Source organism: Loxodonta africana, chromosome 26, assembly GCF_030014295.1.
Source record: "Loxodonta africana isolate mLoxAfr1 chromosome 26, mLoxAfr1.hap2, whole genome shotgun sequence".
In the NCBI taxonomy this organism is placed as follows: Eukaryota; Metazoa; Chordata; class Mammalia; order Proboscidea; family Elephantidae; genus Loxodonta; species Loxodonta africana.
Window position 1 is genome coordinate 35,306,431 of NC_087367.1, and position 19,623 is coordinate 35,326,053.

At 36.5% G+C, this 19,623-nt stretch overlaps 1 protein-coding gene across 5 annotated transcripts in view; it reads right to left on the minus strand.

Annotated features, from left to right (window-relative positions):
- The window catches only part of SPAST (spastin), a 110,075-nt gene that overhangs the window by 26,217 nt on the left and 64,235 nt on the right, over positions 1–19,623 (minus strand). For 4 of the 5 annotated variants that reach the window (XM_023555248.2, XM_010595844.3, XM_010595843.3 and 1 more), the window contains 5 exons: positions 18,570–18,644; positions 17,854–17,925; positions 5,758–5,833; positions 5,434–5,525; positions 4,800–4,879 (listed from right to left, as the gene is read on the minus strand). In XM_023555248.2, the coding sequence (XP_023411016.1) occupies positions 4,800–4,879; positions 5,434–5,525; positions 5,758–5,833; positions 17,854–17,925; positions 18,570–18,644 (395 nt within the window). Of the gene's footprint in view, positions 1–3,236; positions 3,386–4,799; positions 4,880–5,433; positions 5,526–5,757; positions 5,834–17,853; positions 17,926–18,569; positions 18,645–19,623 lie in introns of all 5 variants that reach the window. The other variant, XR_010319487.1, reaches the window with a different exon arrangement.

Below are 19,623 nucleotides of genomic sequence, written 5' to 3' on the forward strand. Positions count from 1 at the left end.
TTACTATGAAAAATTATACTCTAACAAATTTGAAAACCTAGAAGAAATGGATGAATTCCTCGAAACACACCACCTACCTAAACTAACACAGAAGCAGAACAACTAAATAGACCCATAACAAGAGAAGAGATTGAAAATGTAACCAAAAAACTCCCAACAAAAAAAACCCCTGGCCTGAACGGCTTCGCTGCAGAATTCTACCAAAGTTTCAGAGAAGAGCTAACACCACAACTACTAAAGGTATTTCATAGCATAGAAAAAGATGGAATGCTACCAAACTCATTGTATAAAGCCAGCATATCCCTGATACCAAAATCAGGTAAAGACACCACAAAAAAAGAAAATTACATACATATATTTCTCATGAACTTAGTTGAAAAATCCTCAACAAAATTCTAGCCAATAGAATACAACAACATATCAAAAAAATAATTTATCATGAAGTGGGATTCATACCAGGCATGCAGGGATGGTTCAACCTTAGATAGACAATTAATGTAATCCATCATATAAATAAAACACAAGACAAGAATCACATGATATTATCAATTGATTCTGAAATGGCATTTGACAAAGCTCAACACCCATTCATGATAAAAACTGTCAGCAGAACAGGAATAGAAGGAAAATTCCTCAACATAATTAAAGGGCATTTATACAAAACCAATAGCCAACATCATCCTAAACGAGAGACATTCTGAAAGCATTCCTCTTGAGATCGAGAACCAGACAAGGATGCCCTTTATCACTACTCTTATTCAACATTGTGCTGGAGGTCCTAGCCAGAGCAAATAGGCTAGACAAAGAAATAAAGGCCATCCAGATTGGTATGGAAGAAGTAAAGTATGTCTATTTGCAGATGACATGATCTTATACACAGAAAATCCTAAGGAATCCTCAAAAAAACTACTGAAACTAATAGAACAGTCAAGCAGAGAATCAGAATACAAGATAAATATACAAAAATCAGTTGGATTCCTCTACACCAACAAAAAGAACATCAAAGAGGAAACCACCACATCAATGCCATTTACAGTAGCCCCCAAGAAAATAAAATACTTAGGAATAAATCTTACCAGAGATGTAGAAGACTTATGCAAAGAAAACTATAATACACTTCTGCAAGAAACCAAAAGAGACCTACATAAATGGAAAAACATACCTTGCTCATGGATAGAAGACTTAACATTATAAAAATGCCTATTCGACCAAAAGCGATCTATAGATTAAATTCCATTCCGATCCAAATTCCAACGATGTTTTTTAACGAGATGGAGAAACAAATCACCAACTTCATATGGAAGAGAAAGAGGCCCTGGATAAGTAAAGCATTACTGAAAAAGAAGAACAAAGTGAGAGGCCTTACTCTGCCTGATTTTAGAACTTATTATACGGCCACAGAAGTTAAAACAGCGTGGTACTTGTACAACAACAGATACATAGACCAATGGAATGAATTGAGAATCCAGACATAAATCCATCCACATACGAGCAGTTGATATTTGACAAAGGCCCCAAAACAGTTAAATGGGGAAAAGACAGTCTTTTTAACAAATGGTGCTGGCGTAAATGGATATCCATCTGCAAAATAAATGAAACAAGACCCATGCCTCACTCCATGCACAAAAACTAACTCAAAATGTACCAAAGACCTAAATATAAAATCTAAAACGATAAAGATCATGGAAGAAAAAAATAGGGACAACATTCGGAGCCCTAACACATGGCATAAACAGTATACAAAACATTACTAACAATGCAGAAGAAAAACTAGATAATTGGGAGCTCCTAAAAATCAAACACCTATGGTCATCCAAAGACTTCACCAAAAGAGTAAAAAGATTACATATAGGCTGCGAAAAAGTTTTTAGCTATGACATTTCCGACCAGCACCTGATCTCTAAAATCTACATGATACTGCAAAAACTTCAACTCCAAAAAGACAAATAACCCAAGTAAAAAATGGGCAAAAGATATGAACAGACACTTCAGTAAAGAAGACATTCAGGTAGCTAACAGACACATGAGGAAATGTTCACGATCATTAGCCATTAGAGAAATGCAAATCAAAACTAAACAAGATTCCACCTTACTCCCACAAGGCTGGCATTAATCCAGGAACAAAATATAATAAATGTTGGAGAAGGTGTAAAGAGATTGGAACACTTACACATTGCTGATGGAAATGTAAAATGGTGCGACCGCTTTGGAAATCGATTTGGCACTTCCTTAGAAAGCTAGAAATAGAAGTACTATACGATCCAGCAACCCCACTCCTTGGAATATATCCTAGAGAAATAACAGCCTTTACACAAACAGATATATGCACACCCATGTTCACTGCAGCACTGTTTACAATAGTAAAAAGATGGTAGCAACCACGGTGCCTGTCAATGGATGAATGGATAAATAAATTATGGTATATTCACAAAATGGAATACTACGCATCAATAAAGAACAGTGATGAATCTGTGAAACATATCATAACGTGGAGGAATCCGAAAGGCATTATGCTGAGTAAAATTAGTCAGTTGCAAAAGGACAAATATTGTATAAGACCAGTATTATAAGAACTTGAGAAATAGTTTAAACAGAGAAGAAAATATTCTTTGATTGTTATGAAAAGGGGGAGGGAGGGACAGTGAGAAAGGAGTATTCACTAATTAGATCACAGACAAGAACTACTTTAGGTGACAGCAAAGATAACACACAATACAGATGAGTTCAGCACAACTGGACTAAACCAAAAGCAAAGAAGTTTCCAGAATAAACTGAATGCTTTGAAAGTCAGCGAAGCAGGGGCAGGGGTTTGGGGACCACGGTTTCAGGGGACATCTAAGTCAATTCACATGGTAAGATCTATTAAGAAAACATTCCGCATCTCACTTTGGAGAGCGACGTCTGGCGTCTTAAACGCTAACAAACGGCCATTTAAGATCCATGAATTGGTCTCAGCCCACCTGGATCAAATGAGAATGAAGAATACTAAGGACACAAGGTAATTTTGAGCCCAAGAGACAGAAAGGGCTACATAAACCTGAGACTACATCAGCCTGAAAGCAGAAGAGCTAGATGGTGCCCGGCTACAACCGATGACTGCCCTGGCAGGAAACACAATGGAGAACCCCTGAGGGAGCAGGAGAGAAATGAGATGCAGACTCCAAATTCTCACAAAAAGACCAGACTTAATGGTTTGACTGAGACTAGAAGGACCCTGGTGGTCATGGCCCTCAAACCTTCTGTTGGTCCAGGACAGAAACCATTCCCAAAGCCAACTCTTCAGACAGGGATTGGACCGGACAATGGGATGGAGTAGGATGCTGGTAAGGACTGAGCTTCTTGGATCAGGTGGACACTTGAGACTATGTTGGCATCTCCTGCCTGCCTGGAGGAGAGATGAGAGGGTAGAAGGGGTTAGAAGCTGGTGAAATGGACGAGAGAGTGGAGGGAGGGAGCGTGCTGTCTCATTAGTGGGGATAGCAATAGGGAGTATGTAGCAGGTGTATATAAGTTTGTGTGTGAGACTGACTTGATCTGTAAACTTGCACTTAAAGCACAATAAAAAATAAATTCCTACTGCAAAAAAAAAAAAAGATATCTGCTCCGTAGCTTACTTTTCTATCCCTTCCAAAAGTAGATTTTCCAAGAAAATCCCCATTATTTAAATACATAAAAATAAGGAAAAGGCATAAGACTGATAAAAAAAAAAAAAAAACTACCAAAAAAAACAAGGGAGAAAGGGAGAAGAAAACTGTAAACATAAAGCAGATAAAATAAAGAACATGCACAAAAAGCTTCTGCTATAGAGCAAATTAAAATTGTGACCATGAAATAATGTGACAGCAGAGGTCAGGAAAGGTAATAAATAAGAAAAAGAAAGCCACAACATAAACAAAGCTTACAACAGAAGTAGCTGAAAGGAGATTAGACACTACCCAAGTAAGAAATAAGGATGAAAGGCTTAGGAAAACAGAACAAAACAAAAAAGATACAGGATTTAAAATGGATTAGAAAGGAAATTACAACATAGAAGACAAAAAAGATCCAACATATTGCATAATTTGTGTGCTAAAGAAAAAACCCATATGGGTTAGGAAAAAATATGAAAGAATATTCAAAACAACCTTTCCAAAATAAAGGAGGTTCCAAACTACCAATTTTAAGATATAATAAAATCTTTCAAAAACTAGTACAAGTCAATCAACAAATTCACCCAACAACTAGACTTCAGTGGTTAAAAATTCTATTCAGTAAAGAAAGAAAAAAATTTCAAATGATATATAAATGCAAAAAAAAAATGAGACTGGCTTCAGACTTTTGCACTGAAATGTACAATCCTAGACACAATGGTGCAATGCTATAAATTCCTCAGGCAAAGAAACAGAAGCCCAGGAATTTTATACAGATTCAAACTGTCTTTCCAACATGAAGGCAATGAATTTGTTCAAACACGCAAGAACACAGAACATAGTTCTCATGAGCCTTGCCTTTATCAGCTTCTCATTAGGCCCAGTGAAAGAGGGTACAAATCAGTTTTGGAGTTTAAAGATAATTTTATTTAACCCAAAAGAATTGAGCAATTAGCCTAAAATCACAAAGTGAAGATTAGTTCTCTTGATACGCTGGCCCTTTCCTCAAAAACCTTATTTAGTTGGTGACAAGAGGCCAGAAGACAGTATGTAGAGAAAAATAATGAATTTAGTCTTAAAACAGAGAGTAAAGGAAATAAACATATGAGATGAACACATGAGTAAATATATCTGTAATAAATGTGCATATGTTCACATAAATCTCCCTACCTGAGAACAGCCTCATCAAGCTCTTGTGGTCTATTGGTTGCACCCATTACAAGTACTCTGTCATCTCCAGCAGTTTGCACCTATAAACCAAAATATTTTCAATACTTTTAGAAAAAGTACCAACAAAGAAAAATATAATAAAAATATTTGCATTTCTCAAAGGAAAGATTAGTCCAAAGGACTAATGAACCTCAACTACTATGGTCGACACCAGACTGAGTTCAGTACAATTAGATGGTGCCCGGCTACCACCTCTGACTGCTCTGACAGGGATCACAATACAAGGTCCTGGAAGGAGCTGCAGAAAAATGTAGAACAAAATTCTAACTCACAAAAAAAGACCAGACTTACTGGTCTGACAGACTGAAGAAACCCTAGAGTGTGGTCCCCCTGCACCCTTTTATCTCAGTAATGAAGTCACTCTGGAAGTTCACCCAGCAGAGTGCTGACATGTCAAGGGATTATTAACCAATGTCATAAAACAGTACGTGTACTGTTTAATGAGAAACTATTTTTTTTCTGTAAACCTTCATCTAAAGTACAATAAGGAAAAAAAAACTATTTCTAATTGGTCATCTAAAATATATATATTTATATATACAGAAATACTGCCACATTAAAAATCAACACTTACACCATCAAATTCTATTAGAAATTCAGTTTTTAGACGTCTACTAGCATCATGTTCTCCTTCTCTTCTTTCACACAAAAGGCTGTCAACTTCATCTAAAAGAAATACAAACAAAAAGCTTTATTAAAGGCCAAGCTGTGTGAGTCATTTTAGATTAATCTGGTTCAATATGAGTTATTAATACAGCGGGCCCTACTTAATTTATTAGACAGTCTTTAATACTGACCTTCAAAAATTTTTCCTTCTGAATAATCTTACCTATTTCTCATATTTGGAGAGAGGAATTTCATGACTATTAAACTAACTTAGAAGAAAACATGTTCTTACCTATAAAAATGATAGAAGGTTGAAGTTCTCGAGCCACAGCAAAAAGAGCTCTCACCAATTTCTCTCCTTCTCCCAACTACAAAAAAAACCATTGTACATTATTATATGAATAAAATGTAACATTTTTCCATCTTTTTAACATAATTAAAAGACTAGGTTCCTATTCGAAAGCCTAGTAACTGAATTTCCCTTTCGTGAGACAACTAAAGATTTGGTCTCAGTAATTGGGAGGAAGGGACTGAAGTTACTGAATTGTCCCTTACAAATTTTAGAAAATAGATTATGTACCAATGATTTAATATAGTCTGGTAAGTATTTTTAAAAAATGAAATATATCTTTGTTTTGTTTCACTCTGCATTCACCAGACTTGAGAATGGAATAAATTAACCAGGAGTATAACTAATGAGAAGAGGGAAGACAAGTGGAAAGGAAGAGATGCCGCACATAGTCCTTAAGTCATAGATCGTATGGTACATTTATAAGCAGATAAGTTGGAAAGTGTCTTCCTAAACAAAACTTCCTCTATTAAGAACACCTTGAAAACTCATTCCCACAATACAACCATCAATAAATACAAAAATATTTCTAGGTAGTTTAAGAGGTCTATGAAAATCTCTCAAGACATTCCCAGGTACTACAAATACCACACCAAGGCCATTCTATGCACCAAATTAGAGGGACAGTGAAAGAAAGGAAGAACCTCAATAAGACAGACTGACACAGTGGCTGCAATGATGGGCTCAAGCATAGCAACAACTGTGAGGGATGCCAGAGGACTAGGCAGTGTTTTGTTCTGCTGTATATAGAGTCACTGTGAGTCGGAACCGACTCAATGACAGATAACAAAAACATGCACCAAAGCATCTAACTAAATAAAGGGTCATGTTTGGAGTAATCGACTTTAAGATTCCTTCTGCCCTCTAGCTGGCATGTATTCTTTTTATTGAAAATTTCGTTAACAACAACAAAGGAATGGCCCCAGATTTCAAATCAAATCATAAGAACAAATATCCTCAGAGCTGGGAAGAATATCAAAAGATTGTCTCTTACAACATCAGTATTTTACAGATGAAGTAAGCCCTAAAATAATTATGTTACTTTCTTAAGGCCAGTTCAGCAAGTAAAAGGCTAGGTTGGAATCCACATCTAACTTCTGAGAAAGTGCTTCTCGTGACACTGTGTGCACAATATGGATAAGCTTACTTTAATAATGATTTTATTTATAAAATTTCACTGAACAAACAAAATGTGATCATGAAAACAAGTATCATTTAATGGTTAATTTTAATTATAAGACTGAGAACATTTTAAGTATTGTCTTATTGAAATATTTAAAGATATCTTTAAAATTTTTTATTTAACAGAGACAATACAAGAAAAACATTAACGGTTAATAGTTTTTGAATCTAATAGAGTACTAAACGCCAAACTTCATAAAAATTCATGAGGATCATGGAGATATACTTTGCAAACTACAAAGTACCATATGAATATTAGTTGCTTTTTAAAAAACAATATATAAGCAGGTTAACAGTTCTAAAATATAAAAATCAAATCTATTTGTGTAAAAGTATACAACTACATGCAACAATCTAGAAGAATCTCACAAATATAATCCTGATGAAAGAAGCCGAACATAAAAAAATATGGTCTGTATGATTAGATTTACATGAAGTTCAAAGATAGGTTAGTTTTGCCTGTGATATTAGTAGTCTAGTAGTTATTTCTGGGGAGATGAGCAGGTGGGTAAAGGCTGGAAAGGGGCCTGAAGGATTTCAGGGGTGCAGGAAATATTCTATTTCTTGACCTGGGAGGTGGTCAGAAGAGTGGAGAGGGGAGGTCTGGTGGCACATTGGTTAAATGCTTGGCTGCTAACTGAAAGGTTCGTGGTTCGAAGCCACCAGCCACCCCACAGAAGAAAACGCCTGGCAATCTGCTCCCATAAAGATTACTGCCCACAAAACCCTATGGAGCAGTTTTACTCTGTCCTATAGGCTGATTATGAATGGGAATCATCTCAATGGCAACAGGTTTTTGGTATTCACTTTATGATAATCCATCAAGTTGCATATTGATGATGTATGTACTTTCCTACATGTAAGCTATTCAATAAAAAGTTAAATACCACCTGTTAAGATACATATGTCACTGAAATTTACGTGAAAAAAATCCAGATATTGTAATATAACACAAATGTTGTTCAAGACTATCATGCTATTGTATGAGACCACTATCATAAGAACTCAAGAAATAGTTTAAACAGAGAAGAAAATATTATTTGATGGTTACGAGGATGGGGAAGGAGGGAGGGAGAGGAATATTCACTAATTAGATAGTAGACAAGAACTATTTTAGGTGAAGGGAAAGACAACACACAATACAGGAGAGGTCAGCACAGCTGGACTAAACCAAAAGCAAAGAAGTTTCCTGAATAAACCAAATGCTCGGAAGGCCAGAGTAGCGGGGCTGGGTTCTGGGGACCACAGTGTCAGGGGACATCTCAGTCAACTGGCATCATCTATTAAGATAACATTCTGCATCCCACACTGGTGAGTGGCATCTGGCAAACGGCCATCTAAGACGCATCAATTGTTCTCAACCCACCTGGAACAAAGGAGAATGAAGAACACCAAAGACACAAGGTAATTATGAGCCCAAGAGACAGAAAAGGCCACATAAATCAGAGACTACATCAGCCTGAGACCAGAAGAACTAGATGGTGCCTGGCTACAACCGATGACTGCCCTGACAGGGAACACAAGACTGGAACCATTCTCAAAGCCAACTCTTCAGACAGGGATTGGATTGGACTAGAAGGTGGAACATGATATTGGTGAGGAATGGGCTTCTTGGCTCAAGTAGACACATGAGACTATGTGGGCTGCTCCTGTCTGGAGAAGAGGTGAGAAGGCACGAGTGGACAGAAGCTGGCTAAATGGACACAGGGAGTACGGGGTGGAGAGAGGGAGTGTGCTCTCTCATCGGGAGGAGAGCAACTAGTACACAGCAAGGTGTATGTAAATTTTTTGTATGAGAGACTGACTTGATTTGTCAATTTTCACTTAAAACACAATTAAAAAAAATAAAAAATAAAAATACCGTTTCTGGGATGACACGATATTGGTATTTTATGAAAATGTTTTCTATCTTGAATATTATAATAATAACTTAATATGTATTCAATATTTATTGTATGTTCGTCATTGCACGAAGTGCTTCCCTTGTGTTATCTCATTTAATTTTCACAATAACTATACGGGGTAGGAACTGTCTTACTCCTGAGGAAACTGAAGTGTAATAAGACTAAGTAGCACACCTCATAAGTGGTACAGCCAGGATTCAAACTCAAAACAGTCTGGTTCTGAACGTAAAGCTTATGACCATAACACGTAACATCCCTCTCCACAAATAAAAAATCCATTTGAAATATGCCCAGACAAAAAACCCACTATGATGCAGTGCCTCCAAAAAGTTTTCTCAGGATATAATAAGAAACATAGCATCTAGATAACATTAAGTGATGTGTTCTCTGAAGTCTTTAAAAGTGAGATCACATCTGAGGTAAAACATCCAGCCTTTCTTATCACATTCGAAGAAGCACACTGACGAACAGTATGACTAAGATGATGACCTAAAGAAAAGGGGGACAGACGATTACGTTTCTATGTATTTGAAAGGCCGTCTCATAAAAGAAAAAAGACTTTTGTTATCCTATTCAAAGAAATTAGAAAAAATACAGATTTAAGTAAGTGCAACAAAAAACTTTTAATTAACTAGTACTAAGTGATGAACTAGAAACTCCAACCTTACTTGGTAAACAGTGAGATTGCTTTAAGATATTTAAAGGGCAGTATTTATGAAATTGAGGGGTAATATCATAGACTTTACATTGTTTCAGGAATCAAGTGGATGAAAGAAAACAGCTCTAAAACAAGTATAGATGAAAGAGAACGCTGTGAAATTTTCAGTGAAAGGGCTCAGGCTTTCAAGCCAGGCTTACTGGAGCTCAAATCCCAGCTTGCTACTTCCTAGTTATGAGATCCTGAGCACTTACCCTCCCTGCACTAAGTTTCCTAACAAAATGGAAGTATAAGAGTAGTACCCTATGCTTCATTCATATGGTTATTTATTCAACAAATATTTATTCAGTACTTAGTAATTGTCAGGCATTGCTGAAGAAACTTTGAATATGAACACCAAAGAAAGATGGCAATAGTTTCTGCCCTCATGGAGTAATATTAGATTAGATAATAGTGAAATAATCATACAAATGACCATAACTTACAACTACAATGAGTATTACAAAGAAGTGGTGAATGTGGCTATGAGATTAAAGGTATTAGTTTGGAGGATGAGGGAAAATTACAACATTTCAATTGATATCTGCAGAATGAGTAGGCATTAACCTGAAAAGCATATTCCTGAGAGTGGAAACTCCATGTGCAAAAGTCCTGTAGCAGGAAAAAGCATATTTGAAGAACTGACCAGAAGAGAGACAGTTTTAGCAAACAGACTTCAAAAACTATGGTTCCAATGGCAAGTCTATCTCTAAGAACGAAGCCTCTTTTCCTTGCTTTCATTTCTCCTGCACAGCTAACGCTGGGCCATTCCCTGCCCTTCTTGACAGACTGTGACTTTTTTAGCTTGTTTGCTTTGTTCATTTTACAGCACTGGGTTTATATATATATATATATATATATATATATATACACACACACACACACTTGGCCTTTTTGTTGCTTCTCTGTGTCTTTCCCTTCCATCCTTTCCTTTCTAACACCCAGCTGACCCTGTGTGCTATCCCCTACCCTTCTTGATGGGCTGATTTTTTGGTTTGATTGCTTTGTTCCTTTTTTAGGGGGGTTCGTGTTTTTATTTCTTAGTTTTATGATTGTTTTTTTTTGCCTTTTTTGTTGCTTCTTTCTCTCTCCCTTCTTTCCTTTCCTTTCACCTGCACAGCTAGCCCCATGTGCCATCCCCTGCCCTTCTTGATGTGCTGTGATTTTTTTGTTTGCTTTCTTTTTTGTCCTCCTCCTTTTTTTCTATTTCTTCTCTCTCTTTCCTTCCTCCCACCCACCCAGCCCTGTGCACTACACCCGCCCCTTATGGAGGGGCTATGCTGCATAGCTCAGTTGAGAGTCACTGCATGTGGCCTATCCAGGCCTGCACAACCTTCACAGACCAGCTCCATCAGTACCATTTTATTTACTTATTTTGTTGTTACTTTTTCTTCTCTCTCTCCCTTCCGTCCCTTCCACCCAGCCCTATGTGCCACCCCCAACATCTTGGGCTATGCAGTACCACTCGGCTGGGGAACCTCTGGCACACAGTCTCCTCAGATCTGCGCCACCCCCACGGGCTGACTCACTCAGCGCCATATTTTTGTTTTTCTTTATCTCTTCCCTAATCCTTTTTTTCCCCCCCACCTAGGCCCTATGCTGCCTCCATGCCTTCCTGACAGGTCCTGCTGTGCCACCCGGCAAGAGAGACATTAGCTCGCCGTGACCCCACCCACCCCATCCTTGATGGCCAGCTTCCCACCACCATCTTTTTTTCATTGATGTTGTTTTTACTTTTTTCTAGTATTAGTTTATTTTTGTTTGTTTATCCGTTTCCTCTCTCTGACCTCTTTCCTTTCTCCTGGCCACCCAGCCCCATGAGTCACCCACACCGCTTCTCGACAGGCCAAGCCACACCATTTGGCTAGAGAGCCACCCTGAAACAGCCTCTTCGGGGCTGTCCTGCCCCCACCTGTTGAATCCTATCACACTACAAATTAATTTACTTTTTTTCTCTTTTTTTTTGTTTTCACTTCATTTGTCCTTTTTTTTTTTTTTTGCTTTTGTTTCTCTTCTTTCACCCACCCACTTAGCTCTGCACATCACATCCTCTCCTTTTCCTCCAGCTTATCTGCACCGGGAGCAGAGTGCTGCACCCCCAAGCAGTACCAATGCTATCCCTGAGCCCCACCATGCACTGCCCCCCCCCGACCTCATCCCATCACACCCAGTTTGTGCCACAAACTACTCATCCCCACCCCTCAACACCTGCTGGACCAGCCCTGCTGCACGATAGCTGAGTGAAAAGCCCTGCCCACCTGGACAAGGTGGTGAGAAGTTATCATGCCCACAGGTGAGCAAGCAACAAAACGCACCCATCCTGCCTGCTCAGATGTAACCAAATAAAACAAAAACCCAGGACAAAGCAATCAAATCCACAAACAATAAACGAATAATTCCTGAACGTTGTGGAGACAAGAGAAAATATTAAAACATATTTAAAAAACAGGAGAGGATGGCTCCAGAAAGTGGCCAAATAAAACACCAGATGACCTTCTGCTACAGAAAAGACACCAGAACTACCTGATAGGGAATTGACAACTCTAATATTCAGGGTTCTCAAACAGGTGATGGACAATGTAGACAAAAATAAGGAAAAAATAGACAAACTCATGGAAAATACAGACAAAAAATGGTAGGCTTCAGGAAAACAGGAACAAAATGTCAAAATAAATGAGAAATCATACAAAAACAATAATTAGAAATCCAAAGGATAAACAAAATTTCAGAAATGAAAACTGCAATAGGACGTTTTATGAATAAATATGAAACAATGGAAGACAGGATCAGCAAAATAGAAGACAAATACTTGGATACCACTTTGTTTCAGGAAAAATTAGAGAAAAGAACAAAGAAAAAAAATGAACCCTGAGAATGATGTGGGATACAATCACAAGCAACAATGTGCGTGTGTTCAGAATTCCAGAACAGGGGGGAGAAAAAGGAAAGCACCGAAAGGATCATTGAAGAATTGCTAACAGAAAACTTCCCTAATATGAAAGATAAAAAGCTGACCATCCGAGAAGCTCAACGAACCCCATATAGGACACACTCCAAAAGAAAAACACCAAGACATATCATAATCACACTAGCTAAAACCAAAGACAAGGAAAGAAACCTGAGAGCAGCTCGAGAAAAATAGAGTCACATATGAAGGGGAAAAAATAAGATTAAGCTCTAAAAAAAGAAAAAGAAGAAAAGACTAAGCTGACTAATTGGCAGAAACCATGTAGGCAAGAAAGGAATGGGATGACGTGTCAAACTGAAGAAAAAAACTGTGAACCAAGAGTAGCATACTGACAAAACACTCACTAAAATATGATTGCAAAATAAAGCACATTTCCTGGTAAACAGAAATAAAGGGAATATGTAAAAAAACAAACTTAAAGAATTATTAAAGGGATTCCTTCGATTAGAAAAACATACGGCAACATCCTGAATTTAGCACCTAAGACAGCATCAGCCAGATACCAACCTAGATAATGAACACTCAAGGATAAAACAAAACTAAAAAATTTACAAAGGGAATCAGAGAAGCCAATGTGTAAATGACAACAATGTCAAAACAATAAAAGAGGGAACAACGGTGCAGGTATAGAACTTTCAAATGGAGAGAAAGTCAAGACAAAATCAAGTAATAAAAGACTGGTTTAAACTTAGGAAAATGGAGTAAATTTCAAGGTAGCCACTAAGAAAATTAATAAACCCACTCATCAAAATAAAGATGAAAAACATAAAGTCACAGTAAACACAAAATCTACAAAATCAAAAGAAATGAAAAAAAAAATCCACAAACGAAAGGAATTCTGCAAAAAGAATAGGAGGAACTAAGAAAACATCAGCATCACAAAAAAAAAAAAAAAGCACTACAAAATGACAGCAATAAACTTACATCCATCAATAATCACACTGAACATAAATGGCTTAAATGCACCCATAAAGAGACACTGACAGAATGGATTAAAAAAAGGACCCATCAATATACTGTCTACAAAAGAAACATCTTAGAAAAAAAGACATAAATTTATTAAAAATCAAAGGACAGAAAAAAATGTATCAACAAAAACATCTACCAAAAAAGACCAGGTGTTGCAATACTAACCTCAGGAAAAATAAACATTAAAACCAAATCTCCCATAAAAGACAAACCAGGGCATTATATAATGATTAAAGGGCCAATCCACCATGAAGACATAACCATAATAAATATCAATGCACCCAATGACAGGGTTCCAAAATACATAAAGCAAACTCTAACAGCACTGAAAAGAGAAACTGGTAGTTCCACAATAATAGTAGGAGATATCAACACACCACCCTCGGTAAAGGACAGAACACCTGGAAAAACCCAACAAAGATACAGAAGATCTAAAGGCCACAGTTAGCCAACTTGATCTCACACATATATATGGAACATTCCACCCAAAAGCTGGAAAGTATACATTCTTTTCCAAAGCACATGGAACGTTCTCCAGAATAGACCACATCTTAGTCCACAGAGCAACCTTCATCAAAATCTAAAACATTAAGATAATATAAAGCATCTTCTCTGATCACAATGCCATCAAAGCAGAAATTAATAACAGGAAGAGAGCAAGCAAAAAATAGCAATTACATGGAAACTGAATAACACCTTGCTTAAAAACCACTGGGTAAGAGTAAAAATCAAAGATGGAATCAAAAAATTCCTAGAATCAAACAAGAATGAAAACACATTACATAAAAACCTTTGGGACACAGCAAAGGCAGGATGAGGAGGTCAATTTATAGCAATAGATGCACACATCAAAAAAAGAAGAAATGGACAAAACCAAAACATTAGCTATACAACTTTAACAAATAGAGATCAGTAAAAGAAGCCTGCAGCCACTGGAAGAAAGGACATAATAAAGATCAGAGCAGAAATAAATGCAATAGAGAAGGGAAAACCAACAGAAACAATCAACAAAACCAAAAGTTGATTCTTTGAAAGGATCAACAAAATCCACAAACCACGGGCCAACGTGACAAAAGAGAAACAGGAGAAGATACAAATAACCCAAATAAGAAATGAAACAGACGAATTACAACAGGCCCAACTGATATAAAAAGGATCATAATGGAGTACTATGAAAAACTATAACAAATATGAAAACCCAGAGGAAACTGACAAATTTATAGAAACACACCACCTACACAAACTAACACAACCTGAAGTTGAAAATCTGAACAGACTCATAACAAGAGACTGAAAAGGTAATTAAAAAAACTCCTGACAAAAAAAGCCCTGGCCCAGATGGCTTCACTGGAGAATTCTACCAAACATTCAGAGAAGAGCTTATACCAGTACTACTCAAACTATTTCAGAACACAGAAAAGGAAGGGACACTTTTGAATTCATCCTACGAAGCCAGCGTAACGCTGATACCAAAACCAGGCAAAGACACCACAAAAAAGAAAATTACAGAACAGTATGTTTCATGGAATATAAATGCAAAAATTCTCAACAAAACTCTAGCCAATAGAATTCAGCAACATATCAAAAAAATAATACACTACAACCTAGTGGGATTCACACTAGGTAGGATGTTTCAACATTAGAAAATCAATCAACATAACCCACCACATAAAGAATCACATGATCATTTCAACGGACATGGAAAAGGCATTCGACAAAATCCAACATCCATTCCTGATAAAAACTCTCAATGAAGCAGGTGTGGAGGGGAAATTCTTCAACTTAATAAACCAACAGCCAACTTCATTCTTAATGGAGGGACACTGAAAACATTCCCCACTGAGAACAGGATCAAGACAAGGATGCCCTTTAACACCACTCCCATTTAACACTGTGCTGAAAGTCCTACCTAGAACAATAAGGCAAGAAAAAGAAATCAAGGGCATCCAAACTGGTAAAGAAGTAAAACTGTCCCTATTCGCAAATGATATGATACCATACATAGAAAACCAAAAAGACTCCACGAGAAAACTACCAGAACTAATAGATTCAGCAGAGTACCGGGATACAAAATAAACATATAAAAATCAGTTGGATTCCTATACACCAATGAAGAGAACTACAAGAAAGGAAACTAGGAAAACAATACCATGCATAATAGCCCCTAAAAAAAATAAAATACTTAGGAATAAATTTAATCAGGGATGTAAGAAGCCTATGCAAAGAAAACTACAAAACAGTACTGGAAAAAACCAAAGAGATCTACAGAAATAGAAAAATATACCATGCTCATGGATAGGTAGACTCAACATTGGGAAAATGACAATTCCACCCAAAGCAATCTACAAATACAATGCGATCTCCATCCAAATACCAACAATATTTCTTAAAGAGATAGAAAAAGTAATCATTAACTTTATATATAAAAGGAACAGGCCCGGGATAAGTAAAGCATTATTGGAAGATGAATAAAGTAGGAAGACTCGCACTACCTAACCTCAGAACGTAGTATACAGCTAAAGTAGTCAAAACAGACTGGTACTGGTATGACAGACACATTGACCAATGGAACAAAATTGAGAACTTAGACGTAAATCTATTTACCTACAGTCATCTGATCCTCAACAAAGGGCCAAAGTCCAACAAATGGGGAAAGATAGTCTTTTTAACAAATAGTGCTACCAAAACTGGATATCCATCTGCAAAAAAATGAAACAGGATCCATACCTCACACCATACACAAAAACTAATTCAAAATGGATCAAAGACCTAAATATAAAACCAAAAACTATAAAGATTACAGAAAAAAAACAAGTCACAGCTAGAGGCCCTAATACATGGCATAAATAGAATACAAACCATAACTAACAATACACAAACACCAGAAGATAAAGTAGGTAACAGAGATCTTATAAAAATTAAACACTTGTGCTCATCAAAACACTTCACCAAAAGAGTAAAAAGAGAACCTACAGACTTGGAAAAACTTTTTTGGCCGTGACAAATTCGACAAAGGTCTAATCTCTAAAATCTACAGGAAAATCCAACACCTATACAACAAAAAGACACAAAATTCAATTAAAAAATGGGCAAAGGATATAAACATACACTTCACCAAAGACATTCAAGTAGCTAACAGATACATGAGGAAATGCTCCAATCACTAGCCATTAGAGAAATGCAAATCAAAACCACAATGTGATACCATCTCACCCCAACAAGGATGGCACTAATCCAAAAGACACAAAATAGCAGCTGTTGGAGACACTGCGGGGAGACTGGAGCTCTTATGCACTGCAGGTGGGAATGTGAAATGGCACAACCATTTTGGAAAACAATATGGTATTTCCCCAAAAAGCTGGAAATAGAAATACCATATGATCCAGCAATCCCACTCCTAGCAATATGATCTAGAGAAATAAGAGCCTTCGCACAAATAGATACATGTACACCCAACGTTCACCGCAGCACTGTTCACAACAGCAAAATGATGGAAACAATCTTGGTGCCCATCAACAGAGGAACGGATAAACTATGGTACATACACACAATGGAATACGACACATCAATAAAGAATAATTGTGAATCTGCGAAGCATCTCACAACATGGACGAATCTGGAAGACATTATGATGGTGAAATAAGTCAATCACAAAAGGATAAATACTGTATGCGACCGCTACTATAAAATCTCACGAAAAGATTCACATACAAAAGAAATAATCTTTGATGGTATGAGGAAGGGGAAGGGAAGGAGGGAAAAATACTAAATAGACAATAGGGAAGTGGCAGTATAATGTTTGACAGAAACTATCTACTTCACAGCTTTCTACCAGTTCTGTTCACACCCTAGTTCTACACATCAGACAAATCACTCTCTTTAAGCCCTGTACTCTTTACAGCCTATCCAAAACTAGACTGAGCTCTTCTTTGAATACACTGTAGGGTCAGTAGAGGGTGGAATGAAAAAGGAGACTAAACTGTAGCTTAAAAGAATAAAAATAGGGAAAATTTTACGTTGTATTTTAATTCAGAAAGTCACAAATATTCAGTTTTAGACCATTATTACTTCTTTTCCAGTAACTGTGATACTTGGTATCCCCCTGATATAAAATATACTCTCCCTGATAATGTTTAAGTGGAACGTGAGGGTGTTGGTAACAAAACCAAATTTTAAAAGGGCCTAACAAATGTTCATCATTTTCTACTTTGCATATCAACATTAATCACATCCAAAGAATAGGTAGAGATTCACCACTCAATATAGTAACATTTAAATAGTAACTTAAAATATGCCAATACTGACAAAGAATCACTCACATATTTGGATGTTAAACTTGCAGCACTTATATTAAAGAAGGTTGCACTGGACTCTGCAGCTACGGCTTTAGCCTTTAAAAATTAAAAGAGCAAATATTTCATTAGTTCAATATCTTGCTTTAAAGATAACCACCTATGATATATTTAAGTACTAGAAAAGATTCTCTAAAAATATAAGACTGGCATAATTCCCAATATATGGGGCAATCAATACGTCTCCTTCTCAGCAATGAGGAAAGGTTCTAGGAAGAGCTGTGCTTCTTTTCAGAGTGTGCTATTTTCTTCCCAGTTAGAGGAAGTAAACAGTTAAGGGGAAAAGTTATTCTTTTCCCTTTAGAAAAGCTATGGCAGGAGAAAGAGGTATTGAGATCCTTTAAAAAAAAAAAAAAAAAAACTCTTGGCAAAAAGGATACTAAAAAAAATTTGTGTCATGCTCTATATGCAGAGTAAGCTCTTTTAAGTTAAAAAAAAAAGTCATGATTTAACTTAGGGAAATAATGAAAATTACACTTAAATTTGACTACCCAAAACACACTGAAGAAAACATAAATGGTTTTCCACCAAGTTTACCTTAATAGAAAACTAGTTTAAAAACTTAAAAGAAGTGCATTATAGAAAAAGCAAGTCATAAATAATAGATTGAGAGATAAGTTGTAGTTTATTCTTTTCATATTACACCTACAATCTCAATGAAATACTCAAACTTAAATTCTTACCAGCATAGTTTTCCCATTTCCAGGTGGACCAAAGAGTAACAATCCTCTGGCAGGAGCTCTAAGCCCTGTGAACAACTTAAAAGCATATACCTTAATTCACAACTATAATTTTGGAGACAATTTTCCCAGACATTTAAGTATTATCATCTAAAATGCAACTTTTTTTTATAACATTCTTCCAAAAAGAGCTTCCCACATATGTCTTCAAAGTGGTACATGCTTTTGAGAGTAATTTTGATTCCAGGCAGTTTCTACCTAGTACACTGACTTTAATGTCCAAGACACATGTAAGACAACACTTCACTAAATAGCTGAGAGAGTTATGTAGCCTATAAGGAGGAAGGACATTCATGTTGGCTCACTGATAAGAAAGAGGGAAATAGTTCAGGATGGACTAATTACTGTTGTCCTTTTCCTTTTTAAACACAGTTGGAATGGCCTGAAGATGAAGTTGGAGTTTACACTGGCTCAGCCATGTAGCAGTGCTTTATATGTGCTCTGTTGTCATGTATTTGCTCCGCTTCAAATGGAATCCCTGATTTTGTTTGAATTAGAATAGAATATGTTGGTAGTTTTCAGCTGTGTCATTATCTATCTCGTCACCAAAGTTGACCTGTAGTAAATTTTGGCTAGAATATAGGATGTTCAGTGCATTTAGCAATTTCTAGCAGCAGTGCTTTTTAAAACGATTTTAAAGGTAATTGACTTTTATTTGAAAAGTGTCTTCAAGTATTGAGGGAAGGGGTCCTTAATAACATTTGCGTTAAGTAACATTCAGTGTTATCTCTTTGGGGGAGAAATTTAAATTGAAAATAGTTAAAAAAAAAAAAAATGCCCAGAGCTTTAAAGAGAACCTATAATCAAAATAACTAGTTTGATGATTAAAATCAGAAGAAAATAGAATTCTCAAAATGAAAGGAGACTGGGTAGATGAGACAGAGAGAACACAGGCATTTTTCTCTATTTCTTTTAGAAACTGCACCAAAATAATAGCAAATAAAAAAATAAAAGCACAAAGAATAAAAGAAGAGGCAACAGAGAATACAATAAATTT